This window comes from Pseudorca crassidens, chromosome 3, assembly GCF_039906515.1.
Source record: "Pseudorca crassidens isolate mPseCra1 chromosome 3, mPseCra1.hap1, whole genome shotgun sequence".
In the NCBI taxonomy this organism is placed as follows: domain Eukaryota; kingdom Metazoa; phylum Chordata; class Mammalia; order Artiodactyla; family Delphinidae; genus Pseudorca; species Pseudorca crassidens.
The window spans coordinates 89,798,762-89,819,503 of NC_090298.1; the positions used below are offsets into that span (position 1 = coordinate 89,798,762).

Consider the following 20,742-nt stretch of genomic DNA (forward strand, 5'->3'; position numbering starts at 1 on the left):
AAATCAGATGTTCATACAACTCATAAGAACATAGGACTACTGGAAATCTTTGTGGTATCGAATATTTGCATTCTGCAACATGGTATGTAATTGTTTTCAAATATTTCATATCTCTCAGTACAATTTTGTAGTTTATGGTAAATATACATGTTTTTATTGAAGTTATTTCTAAATATTTTATTATTTTAAAGTATTCTTCTGTTAGGGATAAAATTCCCCCACCCCCATTAATATTTTGTTTACTTTTTATTTTGGAATAATTTCAAACTTAAAAGTTGTAGGAATACTACAAAGAACTCCCATAAGGCCCCCAACCAGATTCACCAGTCATTATTTTGACACATTTGCCTTATTTTTTCCTCTTTCCATATTGTTATTGTTGTGATTGTTATAGAGTAAGTTGCAAATATCATACCTGTGCTGAAAAGAGTTAACATAGCAGATCTGAAACTGCTATCCTTAGAAAGATCTTGCTTGCAAAGTTGGCTGTTGGCTGGTGTCTGAGGACTTGGATTTCTTAAATGATGAGTGACTCACTGTGTTTAAACTATACAAACAGGCAGTGTATGCTAAACATTTGTTTCCCTTCTGGGAGTCTAGAATCATATTATGTACTAGACAGAGGGTGCCTGCATGACCAGACCCCAGTAAAAACCTTGGACACTGAGTCTCTAGTGAGCTTTCTGGGTTGACAGCATTTCAGGTATTGTCACCATTCACTGGTGGAGTAATTAACTCATCCTGGGTGATCCACAGGGAGAGAACTCTTAGAAGCTTGTGCCTCGTTTCCTGTGGACTCTGCCCTGTGCCTTTTCTCTTTGTTGATTTTGCTTTGTATCTTTTCACTATAATAAATCATAACTGTGACTATATGTCTAGTGCTGTAAGTTTTCTTAAGTCGTGAAATCTGGGAGTGGACTTGGGGACCCCCTACTCAGTGCCACTTTTCTTAAATACTTAATTATATTCTAAGCCCAAATATTCACTTTATAAACCTCAGTTTTTGTGGATTTTTTTTTTATGTTTAGCTTTTATGGATGTGTAATTTACATGCAGTGCCACACATAAATCTTAACTGTAGAGTTTGAGTTTTGACAAATGTAACTGCACCTTGTAAATTAGAGTAGTGTTCTCAGTTTTGTTTAAACAGTTTAGAACAACATGTTGTTTTGGACACTGTTTTTACATTTGGTTTGGGATACTTTTTAAATTGTTTAGTCTTTGGTGGTTAGTTTCTGCTTTTACTAACTTTATTATATAAATTTGACCATTAGAAACTAAGTTTGAGTTTTTAAGGTTATCTTTTCCCTAAAATATCCATTTTGTAACTGTTCTCTGACTCCTCTTAAGCTTTAATATTAGATATATTTGGAATAATCCAGTTTTATTAATTATATTATTCATGTTGCTCATGTTCTAATTTTTAAGTCTATTAGATTTGCCAAAAACTGAATGATGTATTTTACTCTTTTTAATGATTGTTTCCTGTAATTTTTCTTGTTTTTACTTTTTTATATTTTGACAGTCTTGTTCTTACATGAAAACACAAAATCTTTCCTGGTTTTATTGGCATATGTACCGTCTTTATAAAATTTTGGATTGTTCATATACTGCATTTCCCCCCTAAGTTTTTCACTTGCCCCCTTTAAAAAAAAAGATTCGCTTATACCAAGGAAAATCCTAGAAGGATACTGGGGTCCTTTCTATGTCTCTCCCTAGCTTCTACCTCATTTTGTATCAGTTTTTAAAAATGTAGTTTACGTTCTTTCTCTTCTACATCATTACTTCTCAGGGATTCTTTAATCTGTTGCAGCTAGGTTGCTATTCCTGTGTATCAGGTGATTTTGATGCAGAAAAGATCATCAGTGATGATGAAATCTCAGGCATCACTAACTTTTCATGTTGATTTTTATTCTTGTTTGTAAGCTTATTCTGTCCTAGTTATTTGGGACAACACATACTCCTTTTTTTTTATTTTATAGCTTAATTTCATTTCATTTCAAATTTATAGAGTCGCATGATAGTATTTGAGAGGGGCTCCTATATATCCTGTAGGCTTGGCCCTCTGTATTCACCAGTTCCACATCTGATGATTCAACCAACAGTGGACAGAAAATAATTGAAAAAAAAAATCTGGAAAGTTCCAAATAGCAAAACTTGAATTTGCCATGCCTGGCAGCTACTTACATAGTATTTACATTGTATTTATCACTATTTACATAGCATTTACATTGTATTAGGTATTATAAGTAATCTGGAGGTGATTTAAATTATAGGCATACCTCATTTTACTGTGCTTCACAGATACTACGTTTTTTACAGATTGAAGATTTGTCACAGCCCTGTGTTGAGCAAGTCTGTTGGTGTCATTTTTCCAACAGCATTTGTTCACTTTGTGTCTCTGTGTCACATTTTGGTAATTCTAGCAATATTTCAGACTTTTTCATTGTTAATGTATTTGTTATGGTGATCTGAGATCAGTGATCTTTGTTTCTATTGCAAAAGGATTATGACTTGCTGAAGGCTAGCGATGCTTAGCTGATTTTTAGCAATAAAGTTTTATTTTGTTTTGGTTTTCTTCCAGTTTTATTGAGATATAATTGATATACAGCACTGTGTAGGTTTAAGATATACAGCGTAGTGATTTGACTTACATACATCGTGAAAAGATTATCTCAGCAAGTTTAGTGAACATCTGTCACCTCATATAAATACAAAATTAAAGAAACAGAAAAAACAATTTTCTCTTGTCTGAGAACTCTTAGGATTTGACTCTCTTAACAGCTTTCATATATAACATGCAGCAGTGTTAATTATATTTATCGTGTTGTACATTACATTCCTAGTACTTATTTATCTTTATAACTGGAAGTTTACCTTTTGCCTGTCTTCATTCAATTCCTTCTCCCACCCTCACCTCTAGTAACCATAGATCTGATCTCTTTTTTCTATAAGTTTGTTTGTTTGTTTTTGGAGTATATTTGACCTACAACATTATGTTAGTTCCTGTTATACAGCATAGTGATTCGATATTTCTATGCATTTCAAATTGATCATCACGATAAGTCTAGATATGGCACCATGCAAAGATATTACATAGTTATTGACTATATTCCCCACACTGTACATTGCATACCCATGACTCATTTATTTTGCAACTGGAAGTTTGTACCTCTTAATTTCCCTCACCTATTTCTTTCCTCCTCCCAGCCCCCTCCCTTCTGGTAACCACCTGTTTGTTCTCTGTATCTATGACTCTGTTTATGTTTTATTATGTTTATTCGTTTTGTTTTTTAGCTTCCACATATAAGTGAAATCATTACAGTATTTGTCTTTCTCTGTCTGACTTATTTCATCAGAAATATGTCCTCAAGTTCCATCAGTATTGTCACAAATGGCAAGATTTCATTCTTTCATATGCCTGAATAGGATTCCATTTTATATATATATGTATGTATATATATGTGCGTGTATATATATATATATATATATATACACGCACATATATATACACACACACACACACCATCACATTTTCTTTATTCATTGATCCATCTGTGGATACTTAGGTTGCTTCCATATCTTGGCTATTGTAAATAATGCTGCAGTGAACATGGGGGTACATGTATCTTTTCAAATTCGTGTTTTTGTTTTCTTCAGATCCATACCCAGGGGTGGAATTGCTGGGTCATATGGTAGTTCTCTTTCTAATTTTTTGAGAATTCTCCATACTGTTTTCCATAGTGGCTGTACCAATTTACATTCCCACCAACAGTGCACAAGGGTTCTTTTTTCTCCACATATAAAGTATTTTTTAACTAAGGTGTGTACATTTTTTTTAGACATAATGCTATTGTACACTTAATAGACTACCGTAAACATAACTTTTATATGTACAGGGAAACCAAAATATTGTGATATTTGCTTTATTGCAGTGGTCTGGAACCAAACCCACAGTATCTTGGAGATATGCCTGTATACAAGAGGATGTGTGTAGGTTATATGCAACTACTACACCATTTTATATGACTTGACATCCAAAGATTCTGGTATCTTCAGGGGTCCTGAAACCAATCTTCCCTGGATACCAAGGGACTCTAGTTAGATTCCCATACGTGTTTTTCTGAACCATTTGAGAGTAAGCTGGAGGCATCTTGTCTCTTTGTCTCTCAGTACTTCATTGTGTTATTTCATAAGAAATAAGGATGTTTTCTTAGATAAGCAGAAGATAGTTATCAAATCAGGAGCGTTAGCAATACTACAATCTAGTTCACAGGTTATATTCAAATTTTGTCAATTGTCTCAATAATGTTTTTTAATAAAGACTGCTTTTTCCCCTCCAAATCCAGAATCCAACCTAGGATCACGTATTGCTTGTAGTTGTCATGTCCTTTTAGTCTCCTTAACCTGAAACAGACCTCAGCCTTTCTCTGGATTTCTTGACGTTGATATTTTTGAGGAGTGCAGACCTCTGTTGTAGCAAGTCTCTCAATTTGAGTTTGTCTGTTTCTTTTTGATTAGCTTTAGGTTATTTATCTATCTGATCTATCTATGTAATCTAACCTAATTTATTTTGCTAGAATATCACTGTAGTTATTTTCTGTTTTCCTCAATGCATCCTGTCAGAAGGCACTTGTCATCTCTTTGTCCCCATATTGGTGATGCTATTCTTGATCACTTGTTTAAGTTGTGTCTTTTAATTTTCTTTACTGTACTGTTACATTTTCTGCCTTTCGAATTAATAACTAATTTGTAGGACATACATTGAGAATAGGTAAATATCCTGTTCCTCATCAAACTTTAATGTTTTAGTTTTAGGATCCATTGGTGATTTTCTAATTCCATCATTGCTTCTATAATTATCAGTTAGTATTCTATTAATACTAAAAGGAAGAGCTTTCCTTTTTATTTTCAATTTATTTGTGAGCTCATGGGTTCTTATTTTATTCAATGGGCTATAGTCCAGTACTATTAGTATTTATTTTGATTCCCCAGTTGTCCTGCATTTGGCCAGTGGAAGCCCCTTCAACTATCTCCTGATTTATTTTTATATGTTCCCATGACCCTTTGACCATTTCTTTAATTTATGCTCCAAGAATATGTTCCAGGGTTATCTTGTACTTTCCTAGCCTCAGCCCTGGAATAAGTAATTTCTTTAAGGTTATTTTTAATAGAGCATGGCATTTAGAGGTCAAAGTCTGGGATTGAAGATAATGTTTTTGGTACCGAGGTGTTATTGCAGTGAGCTAAGAAATGTGTGTGTGTGTGTGTGTGTGCATGTGTGTGTATATGTATATATAGAGAGAGTTTGTTTAAATATATATTTGTGTGTATATATGTATATTTATTCATGTTAGTACTACTATCTCCTATTTCAACTCAGTATCATAGGGTTCTGCTCTTTCATATTTACATACTCTATAGTTCCTTTCCTTAACAGTGTAAAACCTGGCTCCTTTATTCTAATTTACTCAGTCTTGAAACACATGAAAGTTTCAGAATTGCTAAACCTATACTACCACAAAAACCCAAAATTACTAAATAGAGTTCAAGATTTCTTTATAATTTTTTGGAGGTAAATTACATACGTGAAATGGACAAATTATATGGTCACTTTGAGTTTTGACACATACTCTTGGTCCTCTGACAGTTCTGACTTTTCCTTCTCAGTCTCCTTGGTGGCTTCTCACCTCTGTGTTAATCTTCAATATTGTTCTACAGAGTTCTCTCTGTTCTCTTTTCTGTTATCCTGTGTTACACGTATTTGCATCATAATCTCTGCAACTAGAATCAGGATCAAGATTGACTCATTTTTGTAATCCTAGGGCCTCTTTTAGGCTTCGGCATATGAAAGGTGCTAAACAAGTGTTTGAGTGAAAAAAATGTGCACAATTCTATTACTTATGTCGATTTATAGGCTGTTTGTAGAAGCCTTCTTTGAGAATCCTGAATAAATAAAAGATCAGATTTGTATAATGCCCAATGAATAATCTTATTTCATTATTTCTAATCTGTGCATTTATTATGTTTTTTATATTTTATCCTCTGTGAAATTGAGATATATCTTTAGGGCTTCACTCTTAGAATTGGTGTGAGTCAGGTGTGAAAAATTCTATTGACCCATTCTTGGTAGAAAGCACCAGCATCAAAATGTCTTAAGATTTAATGAAATATGGTACAGTTACTTTGGCCATTTCTGCTACTGTATATTATGATGATTTGGGACTATTGTAAGCTATACAAGATAGTTTAAAATCCCTTAATGTTGGGGTTGGGGAGTGCAAGTTGAAATGACTTAGGTTACTTTTCTATATTATGTAACAGGGAGTTGCTGGGTTATGCGTCTCCACAGAAGACAGGACTGTTAGATCCTAGAGGGCAGTGACTTGGTTCTGATTCTTTCTCTGCCTCCACTGAGTGCAGTAGCGTTCTAATATCTATCAGGTGGCAGAGTGCTTATTTCACCTCCAGCTGATTAACTTCCAGTGTTATTCACCCTGCCCGGGAGAACACAGCAGTGGCAGAATCCTCCTCTCAGGGAGTCCTGCTGGGAATGCTCGCTAAGGGTAATGCTGGGCAGCCCCTTTATTTTAGAATCCAGGAGACCAAAAGAACTCTGATGGGTCTAAATGTGTTGTGACTTCTTCTGTTTCGTTTATCAATTTAAAACAATAACACATTTTCTTTATCAACAGGGGTGAAACCTCGGTCTGGCTGGTCTATCGATCCTTTTGGACATTCACCAACAATGGCTTATCTTCTAAAACGTGCTGGATTTTCTCACATGCTTATCCAGAGAGTTCATTATGCAGTTAAAAAACATTTTGCATTGCATAAAACGCTGGAGTTTTTTTGGAGACAGAATTGGGGTATGTAGGGTTTGATGAAAGTTGAAGATCTCACTTGACCTAGATGTTATTTCACCGGGGTTATGAACTCATGCTGTTATGGGTTTTATTCAGAGTGTCAGTCTTGAAAATATGGTTGCCTAAAGATACACATAATTGTTTTTTCAATGTATTTGTGTCAGGAGTCTTTTAAGCATTGGTGAAGATATTTATCTATAGAACATTGTAGATTCTTTTTTAAGCCTAATGGAAGTAAATAAATACAAGTAATTAGTCTTTTGCAAGTAATGCTTTCACTTGCTTCTCTTTTAAAAAGTACCTGTTTTATCACAAAGTTGTATGTGCATTAGAATTAATGTCCAGTCATATATCTCTCATTCAGCCAGTGTTTCTTCCTTCTGTCTCTCCTGTCTCTGCATCTAGTAAGAGTTGCCTATTAAAACCTTAATCCTGTCCTACTAGAACAGCCCTCCTATTACCTGTGTCGCTTGTTTTCACACTGTTCTGTGGGCACGCAGGTGTTCTAAAGATGTACTTCTCCAGCTCTTTGCTGGGGCAGAGGTGACAAGATTTAGGCCTCCTGAGAGGCCTTTGCCTTTCCCAACCCCCATGTAATTCAGAACACCTTATTTTCTTACTTAACTTTATTTATTGAGTCCTTATTATGGGCCATGCATGGTGTTAGATGCTTTATATTCACTCTTTCATTGAATCTTTATAATTCTTTAAATTAGTTTCTATAATTATCCCTTTTAAATGGTGAAGAAATGGAGGCTTAGATATGTGAAGCCATTTGCCAAAAGTCATACAGGTAGTGGGTACAGAGCTGAGATTTGAATCCAGTTCTGTGCTGTTCCAAAGCCCAGGTCCCTAACCCCTAGTATATACCACCATCAGTATTAAGTTCTTGGTAAAATTTCATCCAAAAAAAGGATTTCATTGCTAAGACAATGTTCAGAAATCACTACATTACATCATACTTGCTTCTCTGTGTAATCTAAGACCCTCCTGAAGTGTTTCGGAAAAGTCATTTGTAAATTTAGATGGTATCTTTATGTGTACTGTTGTTTTTTTCAATAAGGAAACATAATAGCTATATAATTTTTTATCCTGGAAAATTAAACCTAATCTGTAGGGAAAACAAGAGCTTGTAGGGGATTGCATCCTGTATACTTTGATCAAATGCAAAGGAGCATACTAATTGTTTTATAAAAAGGATTATTAATTTGAGGAAGCTCTACTTAAAATATTGCTTACATTCAAATTGCCCATAAAATATCTATCACCAGGAAATTACTGAGTACTTTTATGTTCTTAATACCATGTTAAGAAGAAATCTTGCTTACAAGAAAATTATAGTCTAATTTGATAAAAGACAAACACCACCAAATACAGCAGATAAACTGAAATGTGTAAATGAGCTGCTAAATAGTATGGCATGAAGAGAGGTAGTAGGATGTGGAGTATGTCCTTGATTCATAGCAGAAAGGAAAGGAAGTTGCCATAAGTCCTGGGACTATGACAGCCTCTGTGCAGATAGCAAGCATTAGCGACCAGCATCCATGATGTGACAATCATGAATGTGATTCAGTGAAACAACTTACAGCACACAAATGTACAGATTATAATAGCTTTAAAGTTTGGAAAAGACCTGGTAATTATTTTAACTAAATGGAGTGTGAGAGAAAACTGGAATATTTTAAGACTTACTTGATAGATTTGGACATGTTGCTTTAAAAATGATGTTTTGGAATCAAGTAGAGCTTCTTTGTGTGTTCTGGTTCTTAATGAAGCAGTTGTTTTCAGTTTTTTTAAATGTACACGTTGCTTGTTTGTTTTTTCTTGTTGTCTGTGTTTCTTATAAAAGCAATGCATTGCTGAGAATTGGAGATCCATACATAAAGGGGAAGAGGTATTTGCAGGTCAGAATCATAAAAAGATACCACTTTTAACTCTTATCGAAGTCCTTCAGCCTTACTTGGTGGGAGGCTTTTGACCTCTGGAAAGCAGTGATATCAACACATACTGGCATTGAGGTTTCTATTAAAAACAATTCTGTGTCAGGAACCAGTGCTCGTTTTCTGTATCTTTTTTGTTTGCTTTGTTTTGATTCTTCTTTTTGCTTTTGAAAATTACTTTTACTTTTCCTCTGCCTCCATGGAGAAAAGCGTCACTGGCTCTTTATTGGTGAACATCAGGGTGACTCCACAAAACTCTCCTGAGTACACTTCTTTCTCATCACTACAAAACCAGTATTTCCCCAGTATCTTCACAACCCCCTCCTTCTTCTTCCCTTATTCTTCCAGGTCCCCTTTTTACTCCCTTCCTCTCTTCTCACCTAGTCTCTGCTGCTAATGGTCTCTCTCAGGGTGTACTGTTACCTGAGGTGGGAGCAGATGTGGCCGGAGCTGGCAGCCAGGGATAGACATGGCCATAATTTTGGATGAGCTGGTTATAAATTTTGCTTCTGCTCAGTTTATATCCTTCCAGGTCAGCAGATGCTGCTTTATGGCGGGGCTTTTCTCTCTCAGCTAAGTTTAGATAGAAGAGGTAGATAGAGACAGATGTGAGTATCCTCCTTCTGGCTGGTGGTCATTAAACGCTGCTTGGGTGTGTGTTCTAGTAGTTGAAGGGGTTGTTGATTTAGGGTAGAGCTTGCATTATGTATGTATAAAGTACTGGAAATTTGAACAGTTTGGGGAAAACAAAATTTATAAATGCAGGTCTGTTGGCTCTTTATTTTAGATCTGGGATCTGTCACAGATATTTTTTGCCACATGATGCCCTTCTACAGCTATGACATCCCTCACACTTGCGGACCTGATCCTAAAATATGCTGCCAGTTTGATTTTAAACGACTTCCTGGAGGCAGATATGGTTGTCCCTGGGGAGTCCCCCCAGAAACAATATATCTTGGAAATCTCCAGAACAGGTACGAAAATATGCATTTTGTAAGACAATATCTTGAACAAGCAAGCATCAGTGGCTTGTTGCTGAAGGATTGAATAAATGGTTTTTAGTAGCCAGCTTATCCTTGTTCAAGGTATTCATTCAAACTAGATCTAAAGCAACTTAAAAATACCAGAGCCTTGACTATTTGTCTTGTATGTTATAACTTAATGGAAAGTGAACAATAGTAGATTAATATACAATGGATAACCTATAATACACTGTTATTACTGTCTCCTTTGCCCTCATTATAAAAGCCTTCTACTGTGTTTGATTGATTTCATATACTTTCGTTGATAATAAAACTTACGGTCTCTATGGTATAAATTGGTAAGAAAAGCAGCCCAACTGCAAAAACACATTTATTGAAATGGAACACATAAAGAGTGTAATTATCTGTTCCCTTAACAACAATTTCAGTAATAGTGAATGCTGCCCAGCTCTGATGAATACACATCTGCATCTTTCTGATGTTTTTGACTTACAGAAAACTTTAATTAGGAATATTCATACTTAAAGATTTTTAAATAAAAATCAAAGGAATGAATTATTTTTTTTTCTTAGAAGAAAACTGTCCTAATGATGGAAGCATCTCATTAAACCAAGCTACCTATACTTCTAATTCTGGTGCTTTTAAAGTTTAATTTCTTCACTTTAAAATTAGTGGCATGTTAATGCATGAAAATAAAACATTGTGTTGTAATATAAACCACTCAACTCTGCTAGAAAAATAATATAGCCTTGTAAGATCGTTGCTCTGGGCTCAAATCTCTTTATTTTTGAGCATATGTATATGTATAACTGATTCACTTTGTTATAAAGCAGAAACTAACACACCATTGTAAAGCAATTATACTCCAATAAAGATGTTAAAAAAAAAAAAAGAATTAACTACTAAAAAAAAAAAAGGCTTTTAAAAAAGTGTGTGTGAGGATGAAGGTGGGATTGGGTCTCTTTGCATTGAGTGTCCTTGTGGCCATAAAGAAAACATTCCAGTGTGAGCCTCTCACCGGCAGACAAAAAAGTATTTTAGCATGGCAGCCTTCTTGAAGCCATGGATCCTTTGTATCAAAATCTGGCTTTCATAGTTGTTTTGAAAAACTGTCCAAGGTTTGGGATCAACCTGGTTTCATTTTCTTGATTCCTAGAGAAGTGAGGGTCAATGGGAGACCCTGAACAGCCTGCTTTCTAGGGTCAGGCTACTTAGGCTAAGAGAGTAATCCAGTATATTATGTAGCAAAAGGAGTAGTGGAAAGGAAGTGGTGGTGGATTGGGGCAGTGTGTGTGTGCATGTTTGAGGGGGGGGGATTCTTGCCTGTCTACTTGGGAAAACAGCTGTAACTGAATGGTATTTACACTCCTTTCAGCTCCAGTGGTCAGGGATAGGAAACTTTTTGAAGGGTAACCGGAATCCCAGTGCACTCATAGATATTTTGAGGCCCGTTTTTTTCTTTTTTGGGTGCTCCTTAGAGTACCTGAGAACTATTTTGTGTAATCCCGTCGCTGTATCATAGAACCCTTCAAAGATTACCCCCCTATCCCCCCAAGAACACATCTTGTGGTCAGTCAGTTCCAGTGATCCTGAAAGTGGTTTCCAGGCACCTGGGACATACGGATGAAAGAATCTATATAATACCTACATAGTTTTTTTTTTTTTAAACTTCTTGCAAGTCTTGAAGTCTTAGCTCTGCTGGTTATTCCTGTGCAGATATCACCTTCCTTTTGAAGTTGTGATGAACAAAGATCAAACGTCGGCATTCCAGCTTAATGGCATTTGATTTTTTAATTCCCTAAAGAAAATGAAATTTAACTATAAGGTACAGGTGATACATTTAATAAGTTCAGTTTATCAGATTCCTCTACTTTGCAGATAAAGAAATACCATTCTTCAACAAGTTCAGTTTTTGGTCTAGTACCATATATTTTACATATGATTGATGGTTCACATGTCAGGTGATTTGATGTTTCAGGGAATTCTTTTTTTCTTTGTTCTAGTTAAGTTGCTCCTTCTTACGTGGTAGAATAAATGAAGAGAATTGCAGCTGTGCATCTTTAAATATGATGTTGGTCAGTACATTTGTCATAAGTTTACTGTGCATTAGTGAGTACCCACTACCTGCCAGGTGGGTTAGGTTGGTCCCTTGGCTTTCCCAGCATTGACACTTTGTGAGCAGGAGCTTGGGAGTTAGTTAGGATAGATGCTGAATAGAAAAGGCACTTCATTAGAGTCTGTGATTTCTTTCCTCTTATGTGTTTTACACATATACATGCAAAATATGGTATATCTTACAGTAGTAAACCTTGGGATGCATTTAAATGATCGCATACACTTTTTTATGCTGGTTGCCTGGGGGATCTAGTTGGATGCTCACTCATTCTAGTATCGGCGATTTATGTGTATATTTTTTCCTCGTGTTTCTTTGGTCTTATATATCTTTCTATGTGATTAATTTCATCATATGTGTGTTTTTTAATTGTAAGTAATAATCTAAAATTGTTTTTGGAAAATGTGGAATATTAGTAAATTACTAGTAAAAATTAAGTACTATATTGAATGCTAATCTCAGAAAACTAAGTATTATATGTTATATAATTGGGTCATTTGTAGAGACGTGGATGGATCTAGAGACTGTCATACAGAGTGAAGTAAGTCAGAAAGAGAAAAACAAATATCGTATATTAACGCATATATGTGGAACCTAGAGAAATGGTACAGATGAACCTGTTTGCAGGGCAGAAATTGAGACACAGATGCAGAGAACAAACGTATGGACACCAAGGGGGAAAAGCGGCAGGGGGTGGTGGTGGTAGTGGGATGAATTGGGAGATTGGGATTGACATATATACACTAATATGTATAAAATAGGTAACTAATAAGAACTGCTGTATAAAAAAATAAATTTAAATTTAAAAAAGAATATTACGGTTACATTTTACCCACCAAGTTATTAAATTTTTGCTAATTTAATATTTGCAAAATATTAAATTTTTTAATATAAATATAAATAGAGACTGTCAATATAAAAAGACTATCAATATAAAAAGATCATATGAGATTCTAAATTTAGTTAAATTTTTTTTCATAATTTCTACAAAATGCCTCTTTCCATCATTGATATTCTTTGAGATTTCTTCATAAATTTTAATATTGTGAATTAGAATCTAATTCTGGATAATCCTTGAAATGAAAATTGGAATAGTGTGTAAAAAAGTGTATTTGTCATTTGTCACTGTTTTTTTAAGCTTTGGCATTAGAAATATGGAGAACTACTCTGGGTTCATCTGCTTGTTTAATTTCACTTTCAGAAGCGCTTCCTCTTAGTTTGTGTTCCCAGACTTCCTCAAATGGTTCTCCGATTCAGCATCTCCCAAAGGGTTTTTTACAGAATACGAGAATATGAAATATATGAAGCACAGCAGCACGTTGTGTTTAGCTGACCTTTTGAGTCATGGGTTAGCGCCCAGAGAGATAGAAACCAAAATAGCTCATTCAACTCCTAAGCTTTATCTGTTGATCAGTATTAAGAAGGACACTGTGAGGAATACTCAGATTATTGACGGAAGGTGTTAAGTGAGTTGATTTTCTTCCTTTAGAAAAGGAAATATGGTTCTATAATTTGCTTCATTCTAAATACCTTTTTATGTTTAATTAGGCAATTTTAGATTAAATTAGAGAAAAGGAATTAAGTCAAAGCAAACTTCAAAGTTTATATAGATGAGAAATCCTGTCTTCTTGGACTAAATTGTTTTACGACAGGCTATCTGGGAGCCAATCTCTGTGGCTGACCTTTAGGAGTGCATTGATGCCCCCAGTAATTATATGCCAAAGTTGGTATGTGACTTTATTTCTCTAAGGATATTCCATTGGAAAACTATGGGTTTTTCCCTCTGATAAGAATTTATGAATATTTTAAATGGATAAAGAAAATCACTATGGTAGTTTAAAAAGTCTGCCTCATAAATTATGCTAAGATAGAATATAGGTAAAATACACAATATTTTAATATAATACACTTTTTAATGAGTTACCCCCTTGTTCTTTTCTTAGTAGTATTTTCCTTTTTTCTTTTGTAGGGCTGAGATGCTTCTAGATCAGTACCGAAAGAAGTCAAAGCTTTTCCGTACCACAGTTGTCCTGGCCCCCCTAGGAGATGATTTCCGCTACTGTGAACGCACGGAATGGGATCATCAGTTCAAGAATTACCAACTGCTTTTTGACTATATGAATTCTCGTTCTCAATATAATGTTAAGGTAATGAGAAAATATTTTATTATGAGACTGTATTTGAAGTTGACCCTTCATTATTAAGAGAGGCTAAAACACAATAGCCTTAGTTTCTTTGTCCCACATCCCAGTATTTCGTAGAATATGTAGTTCTTCTATAAAAGTATAATTCATGAAGAGGAAAATTATCTTATATTACAGTTCCATTTCTAAAGTTGTCCCTTTCTTACCACTCATTGAGGATTAAAGAGGCATTACTTTATGTAGTTGAAAACATGCACCTACTAAGTTGTGATGTTCATTTTCCAGTGATGCCCTGTTTTCCTTTCCTACTGAAAGTGTGTTGTTTCTTACATTTGCGTCCTGTGATTTAGTAGTGTGACTGGCAGATGCACATGTCAAGAATTTTGCAAACAAACGTCTTGTATCCAGAGACTACAGTAGCGTTTTTCTTAGATGAGAAGGCTTCTAAAATTAATCATTTGTCTGTCGTTCTTGCTCTTTCTTCCCCCCTGTGGAAAATCTATTATGTACCCTAAAGTTGTGAGAATAGTGAAAATTCCTTCCTCCACCCCACTCCTGCTTCCCATATCCATGACTCAGCTACAGCATTCATCAACTCAAGGTCACTCTTGTTTCAGCTGTGCCCCACTGTCATCGCACTCCTCTCTCTCGAATTATTTTGGAGCAAATCTCAGCGGTCATGTATTTTTGTCTATAACGATTTCAGTATGTATCTCTAAATGAAAAGGACTCGGTGTAAAAAGTATGATCGTAATACCATTATCACATCTAAAAAATTAAAAGTAATTTAATATCATATATCCAGATAGATTCAAATTTTCCTGATCTCACAAAAGCATTTTTTTTTTATTTTTAACAGATACATTGTGTAAGTCAGGATTCAAACAAGAGTCATATGTTGGACCCTATATGAGAAAATGAATTATCCAACAGTTTATTATATTCACATATGAACCTTGAAGACAGTAAAAGATATGTGAAAATACCATAGAGAGGAAGTGATATACCTGGTAGGAAATTAGAAAGCTGATGATATACCACCTTTTATGTAGTGAGAATTCAAATTTATTAAGTAAACTTAAATAATATTAAATAAATAAATATACTTAAATAAAATATTGAGGTTATTCAAGATACTTAAAACTGAATTTCTACCATGTTATAAACTCTGAGCGTCGGGCCTATATTTAAATCATCCCTGTAATCTCAAAGATAAAGTGCATACATGGACGTTTGATTAGAAGAGTCCGTATGTATGTGGGAATCTTATCTCATTATCTTCTTGGGGAATGGTTTTGAGGTCTGCAAAAGGATCCACTGCATGATTCTGAAGAATTTAATCCTGCTTTTAGTATTTTACCTATTTCCTCCTTTGTTTGCCCACTAGAACAATTTTAAAGTAATTTAAAAAGTTGATGTATCATATACATAGAAGTGTGCAAACCACTAACTATGCAAAGAATATTTTCAAGTTTTAAAACCCCCATGTAATATAAAAAAAAAGAATGTCTATATGTGTATAACTGAGTCACTTTGCTGTACAGCAGAGATTGGCACAGCATTGTAAATCAACTGTACTTCAATAAAAAAAAATAAAAAAATAATTAACCCCCCCATGTAACCACCATCCAGATCAAGATGTAGAACATTTATAGCCCCTGGAAGGGTCCCACAGATGTCCTCTAAGTCATTACCAATTCCTTCAAAAGTAACCACTATTTTCATTTCTATCACTGCGATTAGTGTTGCCTGTTTTTGAATTTTATGAGAAGGGAATCTTAAATATGTGTTATTTTGTGTCTAGCTTTTTTTGCTCCACATTATGTTTTTGAAATTCATCCATCCACCGTTACGTGTTGCTGTAACAGTAGTTCATTAACTTTTTATGCTGTATAGTTTTTCTTTTTTCCTTTTTAAGGAATATTTATTTATTTATTTGGCTGCATCGGGCCTTAGTTGCGGCATGCGGGATCTTCGTTTGCCAAATGCGGGATCTTTGTTGTGGCATGCGGGATCTTTAGTTGCGGCATGCGAACTCTTGGTTGCAGCATGTGGGATCTAGTTCCCTGACCAGGGATCGAACCCAGACCCCTTGCATTGGGAGTGTGGAGTCTTAGCCACTGGACCACCAGGGAAGTCCCAATGCCGTATAGTATTTCTAGTATCCATTTGATATATATATACCACCATTTATCCATTCTATTGTTGATGAACATTTGGGTTGTTTCCAGTTTTTGCCTATTACAAATAATGCTGCTTTGAACATTTTGTGCATGTTTTGGTATACGTGTGTATGTATACATGTGTATGGCATGTTTTGGTATACATGTGTATGAATTTATGTGGGTATAAAATGGGATGGAGTTCTGGGGTTATTGGGAATTTACATGTTCAACATCACTAGATATTGCCAAACAAGATTCCAAAACAGAAGCACTGGATATTGCATTGTATGACGGTTTCAGTTGCTCCACTTCCTTACTCAGACTTTGTATTGTCAGGATTTTTTTTTAATCCTTTATGATAGATGTGATGGTTTTATTTTGTATTTCTGGTAGTTAATGAGGTTGAGTCTCTTTTCATAAGTTTATTGCCATTTGGATATCCTCTTTTGTGAAGTGCCTATTTAAGTCTTTTGATGATTTTTTTTTATTAAATTGGGTCATCTGTCTTTTTCCTAACCATTTATAGTTCTCTTATGTATTTTGGATTGAGTCTTTTTTTCAGATAAAAGTTATACACATGTTGTCTCCCACTGTATAGCTTGTGTTTTCTCTCTCTTAATGCTGTCTTTTGATGAACAAATTCTTAATTTTAATTGAATGTAATACAGCAGTATTTTCCTTTATGGTTAGTGCATGTTATGTTTCGCTTAAGAAAATTTTGTTTACCCCTATAGTCATGAAAATATATTTCTTCTGAAGCTATCCTCTAGAAGTTTTATTGTTTTACCTTCAACATTTAGGTCTGTAGTATGTTTGGAATAGATTGTTGTGTATTGTGTGAAGGGAGGGATCGAGATACTTTTTGCCTATGTGAATATCCAGCACCATTTATTGAAGACCACAGTTTGCCCACTGTACTGCAGTGTCGTCTTTATCATTAATCATGAGTGAGATGAATGTATGTGTGGGTCTGTGTCTAGACTTTCTATTCATTTTTGTCTATCTGACTGATCTCATACTGTCTTAATTACTACAGCTTTATAATAGATCTTACTGTCTGATAGTATAATTCTTCTAGTTTTGTTCTCCTCAATATTGCATTGGTTATTGAGCTCATCTGAACCTATTGGGTCTGAAGTTAACGCTGTATTTCCTTGTATTTGTGACCCTCATTTCTTGCATGTTCACACACACATATTCTGCTTCCTAGTAATTACATTCTGCTTCCTGGTAATGAGATTAGGGAGTGATACGTAATATTAACTAAAATGTATTGAGAGATTATGATTTGGTAATTAAGTTTTTTAAGTGCTTTACTTTATTTAAAAAATTTTTTCTAGTTTTACTGAGATATAATTTGACATATATCACTGTTTATGTTTAAGGTGTTTAAGGTGTACAGCATAATGATTTGACCTACATATATTGTGGAATGATTACCTCAATAAGTTTAATTAGCATCCATCATCTCATACAGGTATAATAAAAAAAAGAAAAAGAAAAAATATTTTCCTTGTGATGAGAACTCTTAGGATTTACTCTCTTCACAATTTTCATACAAATACAGCAGTGTTAACTGTAGTCATCATATTGTATATTACATTCCTAGTACTTATTTCTCTTATAACTGGAAGTTTATACCTTTGGACTACCTTTCTCCAACTCCTCCTCCCTACCCACCACCTCTGATAACCACACATCTGCTCTCTTTTCCTGAGTTGTTTATTATTATTATTACATTTCACATGTAAGTGAGATCCACAGTATTTATCTTTCTCTTTATCTACTTAGCATAATGCCCTCAAGTAAAGTGCTTTACTTTAACAATTATTGAATTCTCCGAACATTTTCTGGTAGGTACTATAATTACTCATGAGGAAACTGAGGCACAAATAGATTAACTTGCCCAAGAAACACTATATTTGGTGAAGCCAAGATAAGAGTAGATAATATAGTTGAAAATTGATTTTCTTTAATGTAAGCATAAGGATTTGGAAATAGACATCCACTTTGCTGTTACAAAATTTATTATATCACAATTATATTAGATTATAATGACTTATATTATCTTACAAGTCATTATAATGACTTATATTTATATATAATGACATATTTATCTTACTAATATCATTGTTATGTTTCTGGTTAATATTTTGCCTTTGCAATGGAAGAATAATAGCTAAAACTTATACCGTTATTTGCCATCATGTTTCTAAGCATTTTACTTAGAACCCTATTAGCTGTAACACAGAGAGACCCAGAGACATTATATACTATGCTCAAAATCACATGTTTCATAAGTGGTAGAGATGGAATTCAAACCCACATCATCAGGATCCAGCTTCTGTGCTGCTCTTAATAACTGTTGGAGTGCCACTAACTCCTTTTGACTACTTTAATTATTTTTCTGCCACACTGAATCAAAATGGCTCTCAATATCTGTGTGTGTGTATGTATGTATGATGTATAAGGTCAGAAACAGCAAAATTAGCATCTTATTTAAAAGAACACATTCCCTGCTTAATTGTCTAATTGTCTGTTTACTTCTAGCAACACTGCCTTTTAATGTCTGTTTATGAGGTCTGGTATAATGTTTCTTTTTTCCTTTGATTTATAGAATCGTTTGGGCTCATAAAAATGGATTTATGTACTAGTAATTTGAGTCACTAGTCAGAAAAACCTTTTCATTTGAGCAGTCAGCCTTGCATTTCTTTTCCCTCTTTGTGTTTTACCTATATTCATTGTTACCTGCTGGTAGAGAAAGTCCATTTTTTTTAATAACCTGCTGTTCTCAAAAGTCTCTCTTCTCTCCATTATAAAGAACACAAACTGGGGAGAAGGGGAGGCCAGGGGAGGGTATGTGCATATGATATATGAAAATACTTAATAGCTAACAAAACTGTTTTTCCAGACGTCTGGAACATTTTACTCAAAATACGTGTCTTTTATTTTTGCTGCTTCCCCCACTTTCCATTCATCTCTGGATTATTCCATATCCTGATCCTTGCACACTTGGAGATTCTAGGGATATGTAAGGAGTTTTCAGATCCACAAATTTGTAGCTCTAAATAACTCTTCTTACTGCATAGGTATACAAGTTTTCTCTTAGTTTAATTTGGGACTTGATGCAAGTAAAAGAAAGTCACTGAGTGCTTCCCCCCCTACATTTGAGTAAGTCTGAGCTATATATTTATCTTAACTTGGAAGCATGTCTTAAATATTTATTAGTAACTTTTCCTTTCAGTGCTAGAAGCAATTTTAAGGTAGAGATGAATGTGTGAATAAGTGAAATGTACCTTTTTTTTTTTTTTTCTAGATACAGTTTGGGACTTTATCAGATTATTTTGATGCACTGGATAAAGAAGATGCAGCCAATAGAAAGAATAGCCAATCAATGTTCCCGGTTCTAAGTGGAGATTTTTTCACTTATGCTGACAGAGATGATCATTACTGGAGTGGCTACTTTACATCCAGACCCTTTTACAAACGAATGGATAGGATATTGGAATCCCATTTAAGGTACAGTTACCTTTAGATAGCTACATTTATTTTTTCACTTCTTTTATGTTATCATAACCTATCTGTAGAGTTTTGCATAATATACAGCATTTATACAGTGTTAGGATGCATTTAATGTAATTGTGAAATTTTAATGCAATCAGAGATGTGTCTCCAAACCATAATCAGATTATTACAGAGGCTTTTATTCTGGAAGGAAAAGCAGTTTATGTAATTAGATTTTCTGGGAGTTGTATTCAATGTTTTATATTTTTCTAATTAAACTACTTATATTATTTGCACACCATGGTAGTATTCAGTGACATCATCGTGTGTCTGCAGGTCAGTAACCTGGCAAGCTGAATTGTTGGAAACAGGGGCGAGGGTCAAAAGGAGCAAATAGGGTCTCTCAGTAGCCAAAATGTAGGCCTCAAAGTACATACTCTAAAACCAATGTACTTTATATGTGGGAGAACTTTAGAGGCTCCATCTCAGTTCTTATTTATTTATTTGAAACACATTTCTATAGGTATGATTTTCTGCTTAGAAGAAGAAAATTTGAAAGAGATGAGAACAGATGGAGGCAGAGTGATTGGTTGAAAAAGTAAACAGATATGGAGACGACAGGAAAGTCATTAGAAAAACATAAAAACACTCTAACCGTGCATTATCCAGTTCTTTTCAGTCACTATCCAATAGAACTTTCTGCAGTGATAGAAATACTCTATTTCTGCACTGTTTATGAAGTATCATAGCCACTAGCCACATGTAACTATAGAGCACTTGAAATTTGACCAATGGGACTGAGGAACTGAACTCTTAATTTTATTTAATTTTAATGAATTTTAATATACATAGCCACATGTGGCTAGTGGCTGTCATAGTGGAGAGTACAATTCTATGTAACTGAGTCTCATTGTTTTTTGATAAAGAGAAACCACCCCAAGGGAATCCTGAGGCTTTTTCTATGTGTGTAGCTCAGGAGAGTAATTTATTTTCATGACAGATTCATTGTCAGTTAAGTTCAAAATAT

The 20,742-nt window shown here is 34.6% G+C and overlaps 1 protein-coding gene across 1 annotated transcript in view; it reads left to right on the forward strand.

Moving 5' to 3' along the window:
* MAN2A1 (mannosidase alpha class 2A member 1) overlaps positions 1-20,742 on the forward strand; it is a 161,494-nt gene that overhangs the window by 64,303 nt on the left and 76,449 nt on the right. Inside the window, exons 6-9 of the mRNA XM_067731400.1 lie at positions 6,696-6,869; positions 9,594-9,780; positions 13,872-14,049; positions 19,528-19,730. Coding sequence (XP_067587501.1) covers positions 6,696-6,869; positions 9,594-9,780; positions 13,872-14,049; positions 19,528-19,730 — 742 coding nt within the window. The remainder of the gene's footprint in view (positions 1-6,695; positions 6,870-9,593; positions 9,781-13,871; positions 14,050-19,527; positions 19,731-20,742) is intronic.